General features: G+C 53.2%; 3 protein-coding genes across 3 annotated transcripts; 1 reads left to right on the plus strand and 2 right to left on the minus strand.

The window, feature by feature from the left end:
* Positions 1-3048: 3048 nt before the first annotated feature.
* Positions 3049-5829, plus strand: GL50803_0050392 (VSP; the record flags this gene model as incomplete). Its single annotated transcript, XM_038046152.1, has 1 exon — positions 3049-5829. One exon carries the CDS (start codon positions 3049-3051, stop codon positions 5827-5829), a length of 2781 nt encoding a protein of 926 aa, XP_037901619.1.
* Positions 5830-8521: 2692 nt separating this feature from the next.
* GL50803_00112647 (VSP) lies at positions 8522-9781 on the minus strand (the record flags this gene model as incomplete). The annotated part of the gene is made up of 1 exon (XM_001707059.2): positions 8522-9781. One exon carries the CDS (start codon positions 9779-9781, stop codon positions 8522-8524), a length of 1260 nt encoding a protein of 419 aa, XP_001707111.2.
* A 4547-nt stretch (positions 9782-14328) lies between these two features.
* GL50803_00115694 (SprT-like family protein) lies at positions 14329-14853 on the minus strand (the record flags this gene model as incomplete). Its single annotated transcript, XM_001707053.2, has 1 exon — positions 14329-14853. The coding sequence occupies one exon, from the start codon at positions 14851-14853 to the stop codon at positions 14329-14331; it is 525 nt and encodes a 174-aa protein (XP_001707105.2).
* Between the last annotated feature and the right edge of the window lie 3 nt (positions 14854-14856).

Here is a 14856-nt window from a genome sequence, read left to right on the forward strand (position 1 = left end):
AGTAACTGATTGCTAGGGAAATTATGCCATCACTATCACAACTAGCTTGAATCGTGAGAGAAGTTTGTACTGACAAGATTAAGCGGCCCAACCAGCACATGAGAAGAGTCTGTCCCTTATGATACTTTGACCACCAAAGGGAAGGTAATGGATCCACGGTCATTGTTTCTGATGTAGCAAGTAGCGCCTGCAATAGATGGCTAGATCATAAATGATATTATGGTTATGGCGTGTCACGCAATTGAGCACGAGTAAGATTGCAGACTGGCCCAACCTTAACTAGAGATCCAAACAAACAGACAACCAGCAGAGTAAAGATTGTAAGAGCAACTAAACGTCAAATCTGTAAACGGCTTAAGTTTGGTGAGTGGCATGAAAAATGGTCACTGAGCCTATCGTTTTTAGCTAATGTGGAACTTTTAATCTTGTAAGGCTAAGGTTGTTTTATCTCTTGTTGCTGACAACAAGCCCCTGCATAAGCTACGTAATAATCATCTATACTACTGCCGCGCTACTGTTCTCTGGATAAGTATCGATTGACTAAAGACAGACCCGTTGTCATAGATACATTGTGAGAAGGCTGATACTAGAAGCTTGTCTGTCGAGTTTGCATGTTCTATTTATGGAGACTTCCGATGGCAACCTTTATGTAGAGATATGGATGGTCTAGGAAACTGAGCCATTAGCGCTTCAGTCGCCGTCTTACAAAAAACAGATTGCAAAAAGTAGATGCGAAGTAGGATATTTGGTAGTTGCTGATTAGTGGGCATGATACCCAAGAATCCATGGAGCCGTTACCCAATTTTCCAAATTACAATAAGCAGCTTGCTTTGTTGACCCGGGACTGGTATCAAAAGATGTCTGGTAATCACAGAATGCTTTTAAAGTGATCTTGTGTGGCAAAATGCTTATGACGTGAATGAAATGAGCTGTAGGTTAAAGCAGGCAGCTTCCTATACTCATAAAATCGTCCAGCAGAGTGTCCTACAGCCTTGTACGGTTATACTTGACCATCTATTATTTCCCAGCATAAGCACAACAAGTCCTCATTACAAAAGTGGGCGCTTTATTCTTCATTCAATACCAGATTGCATATTATGCCAGACAATTATCATGCAACGGCTGATAAAGATTTATATGACCTGGCAGGACATACGAGTGCCGTTAACATTAAGGTGCGCGTAGATAGTGCATATTTGACCCAGCAAAGATAAAGTCAACCAGAGTCAGAAAAGGGGAAAGAGAAAATGGAAGCCACCATACTCCACAGACTTCTATCATGTTTTATACGCGTGGATGCTGAATTAACCAGGTGCTCAGACGCAAGGTATTTGCTGTAAGACACTTAGGAGCTGTAGCTTGACGCATACAGGTGACATACTATAGTTATGCTGAATAACGCGGAGGTATCGATGAGTGGACGCACAAGTATTGAAGGCGATGAGCCACAGGGGCTTCTATGAACTGCTCACGGTGAGTGGAAGTACCGTAGATACCTTCACTACCAGGCACGCTTAACCCAATCTAGAATTAGTATAAAGCATAGAGTTGGACGGACCTAGGTTGCGTCTAGTAAAACGTAGGACACTTCTAAGAGCTCAACTTAAGGATGGCGAGGCGGCCCTGTAACCCTGCATAGCTGGCCTTGCATCCAATAAAGACTAGGGGCTGAGTGGCACATATGTTCGTCATCCAGCATGGCGAATAGCCCGTGGAGCGGCAAGATCAATCTTTCCTAGACGAGCAACACGTAGTGAGTGTTCGACCAGTACCAATGGGCAAGGGTTAATTCTCGCCATAACTGACGCCCGGACGGCAGAAGCCAATAGGAAAGACAGCTCTTACCGGAGCGGTGCTGGGGATGCTCTGCAAGTCAGAGCCAGAAGGGCCTGGTAGCCATACTGGTGCCTGCTGTCGTCGGGCAACCCTGTTAAAGAAGCAGCGGCTCCTCGAGCGGGGCAGCTTAGGGGCCCACTACGTTCTCCTATTCTGCAGCGCATATTGTCTACTGGCAGGGAGCTGATGTCTTTCGTGGTTGCATGGTCCTGCTCACACCAGAGACAGAGCCAGACGACGGAGAGTAGGAGACTGACTCCCAGTTGAGATCTGCTTATTCCAGGCCCAACCACACCGCAGTATGCATCCACATCGATCTACGGTAGGTGGCGGGCAGCTTGCAGGGTGGAATTGGCAGCCTGGGCGAATTAAGGGCGGCGGATGTATTGCTGCCTCATTCCATCAATAGCATGGTTGGCTTGCGAGATGGAAGCAGTGGTTGCGGCGAAGGCACGTGAGGCGTCCAGATGAAGCGGACTATACAGATCGCTTAACAGCATTAAAAGTTGAAATGGTTACACTGCCCGCTTGCAAAGGTACATGGTTCGGCCTGCGAACACTGCGTGTTTACTGACGCAGACTGGCCTATTGGCAGTGCCTAACTGTCCTTGCCGGTGGCATTGCACAGCGAGTGCCCTGGAGGCGCCATCATGACTACGCTTTTCTGCTCTTTTGCTTACAGAGGCCATTACTGTCTGTCCGCTCATGACACCATAAACACACAAGGTCAATCCCCCTGGCACTTTACTCAGAGGTGCGCCGGCTCTTTCGGAGAAGCGCTTCTCTGTGTAGCTGTCTAGTGAACAGACCAGACACGGTGGTGCTATCAGCCAAGCCACTGCTGGGCAGAGCACACGGCCTGTATCTGCTCGTCTCGTGCTCTAGCCAGCCACCCCGCGTGAGCATCTGGAGGCGTGCCTGGACATATGCGTGGTATTCTGCGGTGTGCACGGTCTCGTGTCCGCACAGTAGGCCAGCCAGGGAGCGTGTGCAGGCACGTCATGTGGCACCACGTCCTTTGTGGAATGCTGGAGGACCACACAGGCGAGGGTCTACCATCAAGATACGGACACGTTGCTTCCTGACATGGAAGGTCAATGAGGCTATCCAGATGGCCCAGCCACGGTAGAAGGCTAGCAGATGTGATCGTATTGGCCACCAGCACTGTCACTAATACCAACATGCATGATTAATAGATCTAGCAGGGCCGCAATGTTGCTACTAGTTCTTTGCTTTTTGATGAGCGCTCTCGCTGCACAATGCAAGGGGCACCAGCACTCCAACTGCGCAACCGGCTGGTGCAGGGCGGTCCGTGGCGTCGAGGTCTGTATGAGGTGCAAAGCGGGCCACGTGCTGATCGACGGAGTGTGCGCTGATAACTCTGTTGTCTACGGCGCGGGGTCCGCCTGCCAGATTCTAAACTGCAAGCAGTGTAACGCGGACAACACGCAGTGCGAGCAGTGCGAGGACGGATACACGCCGAGCGCCGGGAATACCCAGTGCAACGAGGACGCCGCGTCCGCCTGCCAGATTCTAAACTGCAAGCAGTGTAACGCGGACAACACGCAGTGCGAGCAGTGCGAGGACGGATACACGCCGAGCGCCGGGAATACCCAGTGCAACGAGGACGCCGCGTCCGCCTGCCAGATTCTAAACTGCAAGCAGTGTAACGCGGACAACACGCAGTGCGAGCAGTGCGAGGACGGATACACGCCGAGCGCCGGGAATACCCAGTGCAACGAGGACGCCGCGTCCGCCTGCCAGATTCTAAACTGCAAGCAGTGTAACGCGGACAACACGCAGTGCGAGCAGTGCGAGGACGGATACACGCCGAGCGCCGGGAATACCCAGTGCAACGAGGACGCCGCGTCCGCCTGCCAGATTCTAAACTGCAAGCAGTGTAACGCGGACAACACGCAGTGCGAGCAGTGCGAGGACGGATACACGCCGAGCGCCGGGAATACCCAGTGCAACGAGGACGCCGCGTCCGCCTGCCAGATTCTAAACTGCAAGCAGTGTAACGCGGACAACACGCAGTGCGAGCAGTGCGAGGACGGATACACGCCGAGCGCCGGGAATACCCAGTGCAACGAGGACGCCGCGTCCGCCTGCCAGATTCTAAACTGCAAGCAGTGTAACGCGGACAACACGCAGTGCGAGCAGTGCGAGGACGGATACACGCCGAGCGCCGGGAATACCCAGTGCAACGAGGACGCCGCGTCCGCCTGCCAGATTCTAAACTGCAAGCAGTGTAACGCGGACAACACGCAGTGCGAGCAGTGCGAGGACGGATACACGCCGAGCGCCGGGAATACCCAGTGCAACGAGGACGCCGCGTCCGCCTGCCAGATTCTAAACTGCAAGCAGTGTAACGCGGACAACACGCAGTGCGAGCAGTGCGAGGACGGATACACGCCGAGCGCCGGGAATACCCAGTGCAACGAGGACGCCGCGTCCGCCTGCCAGATTCTAAACTGCAAGCAGTGTAACGCGGACAACACGCAGTGCGAGCAGTGCGAGGACGGATACACGCCGAGCGCCGGGAATACCCAGTGCAACGAGGACGCCGCGTCCGCCTGCCAGATTCTAAACTGCAAGCAGTGTAACGCGGACAACACGCAGTGCGAGCAGTGCGAGGACGGATACACGCCGAGCGCCGGGAATACCCAGTGCAACGAGGACGCCGCGTCCGCCTGCCAGATTCTAAACTGCAAGCAGTGTAACGCGGACAACACGCAGTGCGAGCAGTGCGAGGACGGATACACGCCGAGCGCCGGGAATACCCAGTGCAACGAGGACGCCGCGTCCGCCTGCCAGATTCTAAACTGCAAGCAGTGTAACGCGGACAACACGCAGTGCGAGCAGTGCGAGGACGGATACACGCCGAGCGCCGGGAATACCCAGTGCAACGAGGACGCCGCGTCCGCCTGCCAGATTCTAAACTGCAAGCAGTGTAACGCGGACAACACGCAGTGCGAGCAGTGCGAGGACGGATACACGCCGAGCGCCGGGAATACCCAGTGCAACGAGAACCCAGAAGCGCGGTGCAATACTCCCAACTGTAAGACCTGTGACAACCCCAAAACAGGCAATGAAATCTGCACTAAATGTAATGATGGCGACTACCTCACCCCTACAAACCAGTGCGCACATGACTGCACAGCCATCAGCGGATACTACGGAGATACTGACAAGAAGTGTAAGCCATGCAGCCCTGAGTGCGCTGAGTGCGTTGGGCCAGCCAACAATCAGTGTAGTGCTTGTCCTGCAGGCAAGGCATTAACATATGGAGGTGGTGATCCTGCCCAAGGGGGCACCTGCGGGGATGCGTGTACGGCGGACAAGAACGGATGTAAGGTCTGTGGGGCAAGGATCGGCGGGACAGACTACTGCTCCCAGTGCTCAGTGGGTACTCAGGCTCCTCTGAACGGGGTCTGTACGGCCAACGCGCGTGCTCAGTTCTGCACACAAGTTACCAGTGGATCCTGCACGTCTTGTAGTGGGGGCTACTTCCTCAAGAATGGTGGCTGTTACCAGGCAGATAGACAGCCAGGCAAACAGATATGTACACTAGCTGATAGCAATGGTGGATGTCAGGCGTGTGCCAATGGTCTTCCTCCTAGTTCTTCTGACGTATGCCCCTCGTGTCATTTCACCTGCAAGACATGCTCGACCGCAGACATTGCAAATACTTGTACAACGTGTGCAACTGGGTACTACATGGTCGGATCAGGGCCAAACACATGTATTTCGTGTGAAAGTGACAGTGGAAGTGTCAAGGGAGTTGCTGGCTGCATGAGCTGCGCTCCTCCATCTAGCAATACTGGCTCCGTTCTCTGCTACCTCATGAACGGTGACAGTGCCGGCGGGAGCACGAATAAGAGCGGCCTTAGCACAGGTGCCATCGCTGGCATCTCTGTGGCTGTCATCGTCGTCGTCGGGGGACTCGTCGGCTTCCTCTGCTGGTGGTTCATCTGCAGGGGCAAAGCGTAGATGTACTTAGATAGTAAACGCGTCACTGTATAAAGCATATTATACTGTGATGGGGCCCTGCCTGTGGGAGCGTCCAGAAATCCCACGAGTAAGTCTCGCCCACGTCTTGGCCAATCTGAGAGCGAGAACTGGTTGTAGACAGCAAGCAGGGACTCCTCTTTATTAGTGTATCTAAAACTTGGCACCTTCTCCGGTCGCTCTGTGGGTGTGTGCTCAGTCTGGGTGTGCACGTCGGCCGTTTCGGGGTTCAGGCCTTCTCGCAGACTCTCTGGTCCACCAGTGGCGCCTCTCCTTGGTCTTCCTTCACGGTGAGTGAAGCCCGGGCCGCTGTCTTTTTTAGATGCCCCCGTCTGTCAGGGGCTGCCATCGGGCTCTCCGCTGGCTGGGCCCCTCGGTGTCCGTCCGGCTGTGGTTCTGGGTCAGCGCTTCCACAGTCGCGGTCACTTGGGTCTCAGTGGGCCGGCTGGTGGGTGGGGCGGGGGTATGGGCGGTGAGGACTGGTGGGACCGGGTGGGGGCTGAGATTGGTGTCCGTATGTGCTCCTGGGTTCGGTGGGCCATTGCGGCGGTGGGTGATCCCCTCTCTGTTTGCCAAGGTGGTTGTGTCTGATCCCCAGCCTTCGTTGCACTCCCGAGACACAGGCACCGACGATCGTGTCGTGTCCCCTGACTGAGCGCCTCCCTTGGCCCCTGCATGCCTCGGGCAGTACTGCTGCTCTGGTTGACTGGTACATGAGGGATGAGGCAGGCCATCGCAGCCTCTCCTGCTACTCGCTGATGCTCTGTGCGGGTCTGCTGGGCCCCTGGCATGCCCTGTCCAGTGCCTCGACGTAGTTCACCTCGGCCAGCAGGGGTGTGGATGAGCCGGTGGATGGGATGGGTTCTCTCAGGCCTCTAGTGTGATGGCCCAGAAGACTGGCACGGTGGGGCACTGGTGGCTGCACTGTCCCCGTGGTCAGCTGTGCTGCTCCTGGTGGGTCCTTGTCATGGAGCGCTGTGTGTTGTTCATAGGCAGAGGTGAGCCTCCTTGGTTTCAAGATGCTCTACCATGCAGAGAGGAGCACGCTGAGGGTCACCCATACCTCACATCTGCTGTGCCCGTTCGGGAGTTCCCGGTGTGGTCCACCAGGACCTTGACACCTCTCGTGGCTCTGATGACCCCTCGAGGAGAGCCGGGGTGTCCTATGCCAGGGGAGGCGTGCACCCTCCTGCATGAGCTGGGACCCACTGCACTGCCCTCAAGGAGGTCTGCTATGAGAGGCAGTGGGATGATTGACGGCCCCAGAGTGCGGTGGAGGGTGCTCGTGGTCATCTCTTGTGATCGGGCATCACTCTGATGGCCAGCTCTGTGCCTGTGTGGTGCTCAGAGGCCACCTGTCTGCCTCATCGCCTGCTGGACAGCCGGGTCTCTTGTGGTGTCCGAAGGCCTCCTCACTCCTCTGGCTGCTGCCCCCTCGGGTCATCAATGAAGACAGTCGAGGCCAGCGGAGTCTTCGGTGAGTCTGGTGCCTGCCTGGGTGTCATGGGGGCTGGCAGCTGTCAGGGCTCTGCCACTGCTCACCTGCCTGGAGTGTGCCTCCCTTGGACCTACTGTGCTGCGTGAGTCCTCTGGCTTCCTATCAGGCCCTGACTGTGAGGGTGACCCCACCTGGTCCTCTGATGCCCCTGTGGATGAGCATAGCAATGTGTCTGATTGAGGATCTCTGGTGCCCGTGTCTGTTGCTGCCTCTCGGGTGCTCGGGTAGTTGCCTGGCACTCTCGTATGGGGGCACAGTCAGCGTGTCCCGAGCAGACTCCAGTCCTCTCTGGGTCCACACAGTCTGTTCGTGTGTGGATGATCCTCCTGCACTCAGGTCCATCTGTGCACACTATCACTCAGCCTCGAGAGCAGGCCAGTGCAGTCGCCAGGGTTGCTGTCAGAGGGAGTCGTCTGCCACTACATCGCTCGAGCAGACTCTACAGATCAGGCTGGCTGCTGTGCACCCTCATGGCAGGGCTGCCTGACTCCCCTTGGTCATCCTCTCTGTCCCGGTGTGCACGGCTCCTGAGGGTTGTCTGGGTGGAGGCACTCACAGACCACGAGCACACAGAGGGGTGAGTCATAGATGGACAGCCATCAGTCACCACAGCTGCGATCACCCCAGTCTATCGAGGGACCAGGGGCACATACAGACACCCACCACCCGGTCCCACCAGTCCTCACCGCCCATACCCCCGCCCCACCCACCAGCCGGCCCACTGAGACCCAAGTGACCGCGACTGTGGAAGCGCTGACCCAGAACCACAGCCGGACGGACACCGAGGGGCCCAGCCAGCGGAGAGCCCGATGGCAGCCCCTGACAGACGGGGGCATCTAAAAAAGACAGCGGCCCGGGCTTCACTCACCGTGAAGGAAGACCAAGGAGAGGCGCCACTGGTGGACCAGAGAGTCTGCGAGAAGGCCTGAACCCCGAAACGGCCGACGTGCACACCCAGACTGAGCACACACCCACAGAGCGACCGGAGAAGGTGCCAAGTTTTAGATACACTAATAAAGAGGAGTCCCTGCTTGCTGTCTACAACCAGTTCTCGCTCTCAGATTGGCCAAGACGTGGGCGAGACTTACTCGTGGGATTTCTGGACGCTCCCACAGGCAGGGCCCCATCACAGTATAATATGCTTTATACAGTGACGCGTTTACTATCTAAGTACATCTACGCTTTGCCCCTGCAGATGAACCACCAGCAGAGGAAGCCGACGAGTCCCCCGACGACGACGATGACAGCCACAGAGATGCCAGCGATGGCACCTGTGCTAAGGCCGCTCTTATTCGTGCTCCCGCCGGCACTGTCACCGTTCATGAGGTAGCAGAGAACGGAGCCAGTATTGCTAGATGGAGGAGCGCAGCTCATGCAGCCAGCAACTCCCTTGACACTTCCACTGTCACTTTCACACGAAATACATGTGTTTGGCCCTGATCCGACCATGTAGTACCCAGTTGCACACGTTGTACAAGTATTTGCAATGTCTGCGGTCGAGCATGTCTTGCAGGTGAAATGACACGAGGGGCATACGTCAGAAGAACTAGGAGGAAGACCATTGGCACACGCCTGACATCCACCATTGCTATCAGCTAGTGTACATATCTGTTTGCCTGGCTGTCTATCTGCCTGGTAACAGCCACCATTCTTGAGGAAGTAGCCCCCACTACAAGACGTGCAGGATCCACTGGTAACTTGTGTGCAGAACTGAGCACGCGCGTTGGCCGTACAGACCCCGTTCAGAGGAGCCTGAGTACCCACTGAGCACTGGGAGCAGTAGTCTGTCCCGCCGATCCTTGCCCCACAGACCTTACATCCGTTCTTGTCCGCCGTACACGCATCCCCGCAGGTGCCCCCTTGGGCAGGATCACCACCTCCATATGTTAATGCCTTGCCTGCAGGACAAGCACTACACTGATTGTTGGCTGGCCCAACGCACTCAGCGCACTCAGGGCTGCATGGCTTACACTTCTTGTCAGTATCTCCGTAGTATCCGCTGATGGCTGTGCAGTCATGTGCGCACTGGTTTGTAGGGGTGAGGTAGTCGCCATCATTACATTTAGTGCAGATTTCATTGCCTGTTTTGGGGTTGTCACAGGTCTTACAGTTGGGAGTATTGCACCGCGCTTCTGGGTTCTCGTTGCACTGGGTATTCCCGGCGCTCGGCGTGTATCCGTCCTCGCACTGCTCGCACTGCGTGTTGTCCGCGTTACACTGCTTGCAGTTTAGAATCTGGCAGGCGGACCCCGCGCCGTAGACAACAGAGTTATCAGCGCACACTCCGTCGATCAGCACGTGGCCCGCTTTGCACCTCATACAGACCTCGACGCCACGGACCGCCCTGCACCAGCCGGTTGCGCAGTTGGAGTGCTGGTGCCCCTTGCATTGTGCAGCGAGAGCGCTCATCAAAAAGCAAAGAACTAGTAGCAACATTGCGGCCCTGCTAGATCTATTAATCATGCATGTTGGTATTAGTGACAGTGCTGGTGGCCAATACGATCACATCTGCTAGCCTTCTACCGTGGCTGGGCCATCTGGATAGCCTCATTGACCTTCCATGTCAGGAAGCAACGTGTCCGTATCTTGATGGTAGACCCTCGCCTGTGTGGTCCTCCAGCATTCCACAAAGGACGTGGTGCCACATGACGTGCCTGCACACGCTCCCTGGCTGGCCTACTGTGCGGACACGAGACCGTGCACACCGCAGAATACCACGCATATGTCCAGGCACGCCTCCAGATGCTCACGCGGGGTGGCTGGCTAGAGCACGAGACGAGCAGATACAGGCCGTGTGCTCTGCCCAGCAGTGGCTTGGCTGATAGCACCACCGTGTCTGGTCTGTTCACTAGACAGCTACACAGAGAAGCGCTTCTCCGAAAGAGCCGGCGCACCTCTGAGTAAAGTGCCAGGGGGATTGACCTTGTGTGTTTATGGTGTCATGAGCGGACAGACAGTAATGGCCTCTGTAAGCAAAAGAGCAGAAAAGCGTAGTCATGATGGCGCCTCCAGGGCACTCGCTGTGCAATGCCACCGGCAAGGACAGTTAGGCACTGCCAATAGGCCAGTCTGCGTCAGTAAACACGCAGTGTTCGCAGGCCGAACCATGTACCTTTGCAAGCGGGCAGTGTAACCATTTCAACTTTTAATGCTGTTAAGCGATCTGTATAGTCCGCTTCATCTGGACGCCTCACGTGCCTTCGCCGCAACCACTGCTTCCATCTCGCAAGCCAACCATGCTATTGATGGAATGAGGCAGCAATACATCCGCCGCCCTTAATTCGCCCAGGCTGCCAATTCCACCCTGCAAGCTGCCCGCCACCTACCGTAGATCGATGTGGATGCATACTGCGGTGTGGTTGGGCCTGGAATAAGCAGATCTCAACTGGGAGTCAGTCTCCTACTCTCCGTCGTCTGGCTCTGTCTCTGGTGTGAGCAGGACCATGCAACCACGAAAGACATCAGCTCCCTGCCAGTAGACAATATGCGCTGCAGAATAGGAGAACGTAGTGGGCCCCTAAGCTGCCCCGCTCGAGGAGCCGCTGCTTCTTTAACAGGGTTGCCCGACGACAGCAGGCACCAGTATGGCTACCAGGCCCTTCTGGCTCTGACTTGCAGAGCATCCCCAGCACCGCTCCGGTAAGAGCTGTCTTTCCTATTGGCTTCTGCCGTCCGGGCGTCAGTTATGGCGAGAATTAACCCTTGCCCATTGGTACTGGTCGAACACTCACTACGTGTTGCTCGTCTAGGAAAGATTGATCTTGCCGCTCCACGGGCTATTCGCCATGCTGGATGACGAACATATGTGCCACTCAGCCCCTAGTCTTTATTGGATGCAAGGCCAGCTATGCAGGGTTACAGGGCCGCCTCGCCATCCTTAAGTTGAGCTCTTAGAAGTGTCCTACGTTTTACTAGACGCAACCTAGGTCCGTCCAACTCTATGCTTTATACTAATTCTAGATTGGGTTAAGCGTGCCTGGTAGTGAAGGTATCTACGGTACTTCCACTCACCGTGAGCAGTTCATAGAAGCCCCTGTGGCTCATCGCCTTCAATACTTGTGCGTTCACTCATCGATACCTCCGCGTTATTCAGCATAACTATAGTATGTCACCTGTATGCGTCAAGCTACAGCTCCTAAGTGTCTTACAGCAAATACCTTGCGTCTGAGCACCTGGTTAATTCAGCATCCACGCGTATAAAACATGATAGAAGTCTGTGGAGTATGGTGGCTTCCATTTTCTCTTTCCCCTTTTCTGACTCTGGTTGACTTTATCTTTGCTGGGTCAAATATGCACTATCTACGCGCACCTTAATGTTAACGGCACTCGTATGTCCTGCCAGGTCATATAAATCTTTATCAGCCGTTGCATGATAATTGTCTGGCATAATATGCAATCTGGTATTGAATGAAGAATAAAGCGCCCACTTTTGTAATGAGGACTTGTTGTGCTTATGCTGGGAAATAATAGATGGTCAAGTATAACCGTACAAGGCTGTAGGACACTCTGCTGGACGATTTTATGAGTATAGGAAGCTGCCTGCTTTAACCTACAGCTCATTTCATTCACGTCATAAGCATTTTGCCACACAAGATCACTTTAAAAGCATTCTGTGATTACCAGACATCTTTTGATACCAGTCCCGGGTCAACAAAGCAAGCTGCTTATTGTAATTTGGAAAATTGGGTAACGGCTCCATGGATTCTTGGGTATCATGCCCACTAATCAGCAACTACCAAATATCCTACTTCGCATCTACTTTTTGCAATCTGTTTTTTGTAAGACGGCGACTGAAGCGCTAATGGCTCAGTTTCCTAGACCATCCATATCTCTACATAAAGGTTGCCATCGGAAGTCTCCATAAATAGAACATGCAAACTCGACAGACAAGCTTCTAGTATCAGCCTTCTCACAATGTATCTATGACAACGGGTCTGTCTTTAGTCAATCGATACTTATCCAGAGAACAGTAGCGCGGCAGTAGTATAGATGATTATTACGTAGCTTATGCAGGGGCTTGTTGTCAGCAACAAGAGATAAAACAACCTTAGCCTTACAAGATTAAAAGTTCCACATTAGCTAAAAACGATAGGCTCAGTGACCATTTTTCATGCCACTCACCAAACTTAAGCCGTTTACAGATTTGACGTTTAGTTGCTCTTACAATCTTTACTCTGCTGGTTGTCTGTTTGTTTGGATCTCTAGTTAAGGTTGGGCCAGTCTGCAATCTTACTCGTGCTCAATTGCGTGACACGCCATAACCATAATATCATTTATGATCTAGCCATCTATTGCAGGCGCTACTTGCTACATCAGAAACAATGACCGTGGATCCATTACCTTCCCTTTGGTGGTCAAAGTATCATAAGGGACAGACTCTTCTCATGTGCTGGTTGGGCCGCTTAATCTTGTCAGTACAAACTTCTCTCACGATTCAAGCTAGTTGTGATAGTGATGGCATAATTTCCCTAGCAATCAGTTACTCAGTTCAATCCTTGCCTCAATATTATAACGAGTTGGACGCCTTGAGTCACAACGAGTCGGTGAAATTAGTATCTCAAAGCTTGCACGGATGTAAAGCATCGCGTTGGACATCACTGGATAAAGGCATGTACCAGTTGAGAATTGGTGCAACTTCTGGCTAACTCTTGAAGGCCCACGCTCCCTAACATGAACGTGGACAAGGCCAATCCCAGGCTCTGCGCCATATGGGTTTGTCACGAAGTCCTTGCCAGTAGGCACACAAAGCGACTGTTCTTGTCGCTTTTCTCGTGCTGTCGGTCTTGATTTGTCCTCTATGCGGCGTGGTGCAGTAGACAACCTCACCCCCTATGACCTTCCGTTGCGCAGCTCGTAACTGCTGTACACAATGCGTCTGCAAAGAGCCGACATGACAACGGCCCTATTTGGATGCTGCCCATGCAGAACCAGGCTTACGACTGCGTCTTGCAGCTATTAGCCGTGTATTCCATTTACTGCTGATTGCCTGGTCTATTATCACATATCTATGTATTGGCAAAGCAAGGCCCGTCCTTTTCTCGAAGGCAATAAAGCAATCTATTTGATCTACACCTTGCGCCCTTAAGCATATATCGGAAGACTACAATCAGCTCGTTCTGACTAGACTACATCATGGAAGGCATGAAAGGTCAGTTGGGTTTGTAACATACAGTGACGTAAAGTCATTCGCGTCTCTTCAAAGCACCAAAGCAGCCCGCAAAAGTGTTCATTCAGATGGCTTTCTATCTCCATGTGACGATGCTCATGTGGATTTTCAGTACATTTACAGTGGTATTTCTGTGCGGCTCACATGTCTTATGAAAGTCTATGTTACCGATAGCTGGATGCAGATCTTCCTATTCTGTAAGATATTCATCGTCGTTCAACGTGTTCATAGCATGACATATCTGGCGTTTGCCTAGTTTGCCAATGCAAGTGCTTTCACTCTATGCTTACAAAAAGCACGAAGCCCAAGGGAGGATGGCCACAACCCCGAGGAGCGTGTATACAGCTGGCGACTTTAAGGGCCTACGTGAAAAGTACTAATATCCGTCCATGATTGCTCTTACAGTACTTTAATAATAGGCTAATAATAGATTCCCTGATGGCTATGCAGGATGGTATGTACCACCTGCAATGTTGAAAGATGTCCCAGCATGTACAGAAACACGTTGTGTACCCTAGAATCTACCAGTGATACTGGTGTGTAGAAGCAATTCATATATAAGAAGCGGTGTGCACAGACTCACTAAGAATGAGGAGGATAATTGGCAAGCAAAATAAGCTCTTACATTATTTCAAGAAGCATGCATTCACGACTTGGAGCTAAGAATGACGTATAAGTTATTTGAAAGCATAACACACTTAGAGGCAGAGCTGCAAATCGCCTTTATCATATACAGGCAGTCACGTGGAACCATGCATGAAGATTCATGTTGTGGCACACCTTCACAGCTTCGTGGTTGGCGTCACGCCCAAGACCTCTAATCATCGGTGAGATCAATAGTGCTATTGCTAAGATCAATGACTGGAACCCGCTTCAGAGCCCGTTGGTGCGCAATGTATCTTACCTCTTGGTAGTAGTTGTGGCAGGCACGGATTGTAAGTCCAGCGGCCTGGTTAATTCGGTGCGCTTGTGCGTGCCAGACGGGCCCGTGATGCACTCGCTCGAACACCTTCAGTCTGAAAAGGTAGGCGTGGATCATCTCATGCACCAGCACGTCGAGCAGGTCGTGTTGTGAACGATATTGGAGTAGAGGTGCAGATAGGATAATTACAATAGGACTATGCTCTTCTGTTCGCGTCCCTCTGTATTTGCATAGACCTGCAGAACGTGTTAGCCTATTGCTCCAATGAACCACAACATCTCTCAGGCAATTGTCGAAAAAAGCCTCGTTGAAATGCCTAAAGAGCGCGTGCACATCACCAAAAGGCCAGTGTTGTGTTTCTAGTTCCTGAGAGGTAGGTGGTGGGGCAGCAAAAAAGTCCAGGAGGGGGTTGCTATCCATTTT

This window comes from Giardia intestinalis, chromosome 1, assembly GCF_000002435.2.
Source record: "Giardia intestinalis strain WB C6 chromosome 1, whole genome shotgun sequence".
Lineage (NCBI taxonomy): Eukaryota > Fornicata > Diplomonadida > Hexamitidae > Giardia > Giardia duodenalis.